Source organism: Austrofundulus limnaeus, unplaced genomic scaffold (assembly GCF_001266775.1).
Source record: "Austrofundulus limnaeus strain Quisiro unplaced genomic scaffold, Austrofundulus_limnaeus-1.0 Scaffold209, whole genome shotgun sequence".
NCBI lineage: Eukaryota > Metazoa > Chordata > Actinopteri > Cyprinodontiformes > Rivulidae > Austrofundulus > Austrofundulus limnaeus.
In genome coordinates, this window is record NW_013952611.1 from 485616 (window position 1) to 491439 (window position 5824).

A 5824-nucleotide genomic window follows, 5' to 3' on the forward strand; every position below is an offset into this window, starting at 1 on the left:
ACCTGGGAGTGGTCAACCACAAAGGCGGAGATGGTCATCCTATAAATTAAACAGTTTTCTTTGTTTAGATCAGTCAACGTGGGGTCCGGACTGCCTCGACTCAAAGGTTTATGGGATGTCAGCTGTTTTTGGAGCATAAAATAAACCTTTTAAAACTTGCAGCAAAGCCTACTCCCTCATCATTTGAAACATGGTTTTTGCATTGGAACAAGGATTCACTCTTTACCTTTTCAGAAAACTAAAACTAGATAATTATAAGTCTAAGTACTGTATTTGGTAAAAAAAATATGCTACAAAACCTGGCTCAAGAGTGGGGCACTGGGAACCCATGCCTCAGTAAGTGACACATAATTCCTTGTTTATAAAGTGACAATTCAGCTGAGGGGTTTATTGTTTTTTGCAATAATTTCTGAGACAATTTATCATCCAGCAAAATTTATTATCATGACAGGCCTATGTATGAGCCTACCTTGAGATCGCATAGCTGATTTTTGACTGATTTGAGGTCGGTTCCGACCATGAATTCTTCTGTAGATCTCAACTCCACTGATTTCAACCACTCAAATAGACCCTGTTATCAAAGAAAAGCCAGAGATTTTCATAGACAATTGTATTTCATGTTTGTATCACTGTTTCATGTAGTTTATCACTTACAGTTAATGAAAGGTTTACAAGTGCAACACAATAAAAGACTATGCATGAGTGTTGAAAACAAGTCCCAATACTGACCTGCATAGTGTCTTGATAATGCAGGGCCATCTGCAGAGAATCCTCCAGCTTCTTGTGACATTCATTCCACAGTTTGCTTAAGTTGTTCCATGTGCAATAAAGCTTTGATACAACATTTAGTTAATACAACATCATGACTGTAAAAAGATTATATTAAAATAAAGGTTTCCTACTTCATCCATGCTTTTTGTGACATCTGGTTTGTCTGTATCCCCACATGTTAACATCAGGTCCATTCCAAAAACTCCAATGATATCAAGATCACCCTGAAAATTGTCTATATCTTCCCTGAGAGACTAAAACATGAATTAATTTAGATATTTATAGTATTTCGACAAAAAAAATGCAAAGTGTTTCCAAGAGATTCCAGACAAACCTGCATAGTTTCAAGACTTTGGCGGATTGTTTCGCAGTCGGTTCGACAAGCATTGAGATCCATCAGTGACTGCTGGGCATCATTGAGAGCAGTCGCCATTTCGCTGACATCACTCCAAAACTTCAAGGCGAGATCCAAGACCTTTAATAGCCAGCTTTCCCTTTCTTGGACCTGCTTATGTGTCTCATCCCACAGCAGGTACAGGCTGGATACTTGAGCCTGAATGGCTGAGAATTCACATATAGCAGGGATTTTATTCAGACTGATCTTTGCAGACTAAATGACCTTGTCATGTAAAGGCCTGAAGGTGCTGGGACAATGTCTGACAAGATTGATCACCTGTGCCAATACAGCCATCCCCTGCTGCTTTGGTGTTTGCTAGCAATTCATCTGCCTGTACTGTAAGGGTGTTAAGCCCCAACTCCAGCTTGGACAGCTCAGCAAGGATTTGCTTATTGTCTTGAAGATGCTCCTGGATCCTTGAGGTGAGACCTTGAAGAGAGGTTGGTGTCTGTATGCGACTACGTAGTCGGTCAACATTCTCTCTGATAAGAGTCATCCTCTCATTTAACTGCAGGACAAAAAAATAGACACAAACCTCTATCTTGTGCAAAAATGCAGTATATTGTATACTATTCATTCAACAAATCTCTTTTTTACCTGTGTAAATCTTGGTAAGGACTCCTCAAGAAGACTGGCAGTCTCTCTGACACAATCTCTGATGGTTTTGTGCTTCTCCTCAGCCTCTATTGCCTTTTGACAGAACTGATCGCCCTGATCTGAGTTTAGTTCTGACAAGCGTTTTGCTATAACACATAAGCGTGTGATCAAAGGCCGGTGTTCCGCTATAGACTCTCTGAGACCCTGAAAAATAAAAGAACAAAGCGTTAGTAACATTTCAGCTGACCTTTTTACAGCAATAAAACCTATATAATTTCTGTGTACAGAAACAGACTGGTTGGGGGGAGAAAAATCATAATTTTAATATGCATACCTGAAAAAGAAAACGATTATAGTACACTGGTGGAAAAGATACACTGTCATTGAATAAATTACATTATTGAACTAACAGACTGGTTCATTTAGCTCAAAGAAAGTGGCGGCAGACTGTGAGGTACTTCTTTGTTGAACAAGACAAAAAAAGAGGGAAAAGCTGGCATCTATCTGAAAGGGTCATTTTACCTGTAAGAGGTCTTGTTGTTCCCGAAATGCTTCATAGCTAATTGTGCTGAGGGAGAGCTGGCCAATGAGTGTCTGAGTTTCTTCCAGCCAAGGTGAAACCTCAGCAAGACCTTCAGAAAACTGGCCAAGAAGTGACAGGGCATGCTCAAGCTGCAGGACTACATGGGCATTGGTGGCTGAGGTTGTGTTGCATTGTTCCTGTAAGGCCTCTACTGGAGTCTGGATAGAAATGTGACCATATGAATTACCATTAGATCTTTTCACTATCAAAAGAAAAAAGAATGTCATATAATAAAGTTATAAATTCACCTGAAGATCTCCAGGTTCTCCTTCATCACTATAAGTTAATAGAATTTCAGCAATCTTCACCATTTTATCGATGTTGAACTTGTGTTGAAGAATCTCTACAGCTAAAATCTACAAGAAGTAGAATCAAATTAATTTAACAATCCAATCCAGTTTTTTTAATAATCTACAAGTTTCTATTTATCTAGATATGAGTAAGTATATTTAACACATTTGATTAGTAGTTTATAGCTACATAATATTCTGACCTTCTGTTCATAGAGTTGTTCAGCTATGATCTCTGGATCCAGATTAATGGTTTTCAACTTCTCCAGACTGAGTGCTGTGTCTCTGAACCAAGCCATCTCCTTTACCACAGCCTGCTCCAGCTGATGACACACATAGATGTTAGCATGTATGAAGGTAATTTAGTTTTTTTATTCAATCAAACAAAAAAGTAGTTTCAATCAGAAAACAATTTCTATCAAAAAAAATTTTTCAATCAAAAAAAAACAAAACAATTTCAACCAAACAAAAAAAACAACTTCAATCAAAAAGTTTTTTTTTTTTTTTACGAAATAAACTTTTTTATTTTTTGGCATGTCAGAAATCTTTTGTTGAAACTCAAACTTTTGGTTGATGCTCTACGTTTTTGGTTGAGGCTCTAAAAAAGTTTTGAACTCAGAACATGAACATCTGGGGCGGGGCCTAAGGAGGACCTATAGAAGACATGAACCTACTGGTTAGTGCTGACTGAAGCATTTTCCTGGTGCATAATGTACATGCTTCGATTGCTGTCAATACATTATTAGTGGTTATCAGACCCATACAATGTGTCCATGTAAAGCCGCATTATGTAATAACACAGCAATACGTAATAATGCAAAAAAAATCGGGCTTCAAAATGTAATAACCCACATTACGTAATAATTGACGCAAAAGTAATCGTTTTCAACACATTTTGTAATACTCGCAGCTGCATTATATAATAACATTATTCATTTTGTGGCAAACATGATTCCTTGAGTTTCATTTCACATGAATTATTGCCAGCTAGTAAGTGTCAAATTGAACTTGCGCTTTAAAATTAGCTTCCGTCAGTTTTTCTAAGGGATAAGCACTTTTGAAGTTGCGGACCTAAATATTTTCATAAGCGCTTTAGAAATTGCGGAGCTAATTGGGGCTTGCCATGCAATGGCAAATCCATTATTCTACACCTAGTCTTTCTTTATTTCTTTATTCTTCATCCACCACTTTTAATGCAGCCCGAACCTTAGGTCATCCCCCCATGAAAGTTACATCAAAAATGATAAGCACAGTCTCGAGATGTGTGCTATACTTTTCTTTGTACTCACTGTTACCGTGGTGACGTAATTCGAAGAAAAAAAAAACACCGTCAAAATTGCCATAAAACATCAATGTTCAATAACTTCCACATACAAGGTCACAGCTACATGATCACTTCTGTTTGTCATACAGGCACTCATCGCACTCATGTGGTCATTTGGTGACATCACCTTAGCCCCACTCCCTCAAAATAGGAGGTGACTTATTTACTTGCTGGATTTTTATCTTTTACACTGTGACTCCTACAGATTTCTACCTGTGTCTGGTGACACAACTTGATGTTGCATGCTTATCCCAGCACTGACTGCTGGCTGAATTTTGTGGGTGTGACCAAGTGGCAAATGATGATGCCTCGCCGAAGCAGTAAAATTTAAAAGTTATTTAAAATTAAAGTTAGAAAACATTTAACTTAAAAAAACTACCAGTAACAGTTACAATAATTATGCTACTGATCGCAAACATATTCAGATTGTTCCTTTTACACAGAAACCAAACTTTTGAATTCATTCTAAAAAGTTTAAGAAGGATGCAGGGTGTTTCTTCATTGAATCTAGTGGCTTTTGTAAAATTTTACCCTCTGTTTCTCTGCTTCACAAAGTAGTGCATCTCCTGAATGTGTGTGCACTCCTGCAGCTCCCAGGAGCTCCCTCTCGATGCGGCCCAGCCACAAGTGGAGGTCCTCCTGGCTGGAAGTGCAACGGCTGGAGGCTTCAATAGCCTGCTCCAGCCTCTGCAGAACATCCAGGCTGCTCAGACTTAGCACAGGGCAACGAACATGCAGTGCATCCATCTTCTCCTGTACTTGCTGGGCCTCTTCCACTAAAATTACATCACATTTCACAACTTAGAACTAATAGTACATTAATTTACTAATAACAGGGGCTAAAACAGGAAATTAGTAAGTTTTAGAGAATGGACAGTTATAATTTGTTCTCAGAACCTTAGTCTGATATTTGTTAGGAATCAGTAATCTAGATCTGGTGTTCTCAATTTTTCCATGTCAAGTCCCCTCAAACAGCATTAGCTCCTGCTTATGTACCCATAAACAAAGCTCCAAAATATGTTAAGAAACATCCACTTTTAGACTGTTTTTCACTTTTATTCACTATTCAATAACTATTAGTGAATCTGTTTGACAAGAGTTTTAACTTGCTTTAAACTAGTACTTATTTTAACTTGACCAGCTCCTCTTTCACTAATACTTTAAATGCCTTTAAATTCAAATGAGGTGCTTGGTGCCCTGTTCCCTTCAGGTTTCAGACCAGTTCATGCTTGGTAGAGGGGGCAATGTCTATATAGCAGTGAAGAATCATTCTATTTAAAATTTAATCAAAATACGTGAACAACAGAAAACTTGTCCATCAGCCTTACATGATGGAGCTAGAGTCTGCCCCAGAGCCAGAGGAGAATTAAGAAGAGGAAATTGCAGTTGGTAAATCCAAACATTTATCTGTCGCAAATATTTTGATGGAATAATTCAGAAAATATCATAAGAAATAGAGAAAACTTAATGAATGGAAAAATGTGATCCAGACAGACTATAAAGGTATCTATGAAGCACAGGGAGAGACTGAATTTTAATAATCTGCCTCCTAGAGACTTAAAGTACACAACAAAATGCATTTAATGGCTAAAATAGTGGCTTTTGCATATGAAAACTCAAAGTCATGATGATGAATTTAGATTACACTATAGAGCAAACTTTACCTGAAACGACTTCCATCAAATTGTGACCTGACTTCTGTATTTTTACTAATTCAGCAGTTTGGACTTGAATCTCATCAAGAACAGCCTAAAAGAAAAAAAGAAAAAAAAGAAGTTAAATTAAATTTCAATGAGTTTTTTTCCTCTCTTGTTACTCCTGTCATTATTTCATTTCCCCATGTTGTGTACACTGTATTGATA

At 37.5% G+C, this 5824-nt stretch overlaps 1 protein-coding gene across 1 annotated transcript in view; it reads right to left on the bottom strand.

Annotated features, from left to right (window-relative positions):
- Positions 1 to 5824, bottom strand: part of macf1b (microtubule actin crosslinking factor 1b) — a gene marked incomplete at its 5' end in the record, with an annotated part of 45934 nt that overhangs the window by 31851 nt on the left and 8259 nt on the right. Inside the window, 11 exon segments of the mRNA XM_014019107.1 lie at positions 470 to 571; positions 730 to 831; positions 903 to 1025; positions 1106 to 1332; positions 1445 to 1676; positions 1766 to 1969; positions 2288 to 2506; positions 2597 to 2704; positions 2842 to 2961; positions 4494 to 4738; positions 5627 to 5711. Coding sequence (XP_013874561.1) covers positions 470 to 571; positions 730 to 831; positions 903 to 1025; positions 1106 to 1332; positions 1445 to 1676; positions 1766 to 1969; positions 2288 to 2506; positions 2597 to 2704; positions 2842 to 2961; positions 4494 to 4738; positions 5627 to 5711 — 1767 coding nt within the window.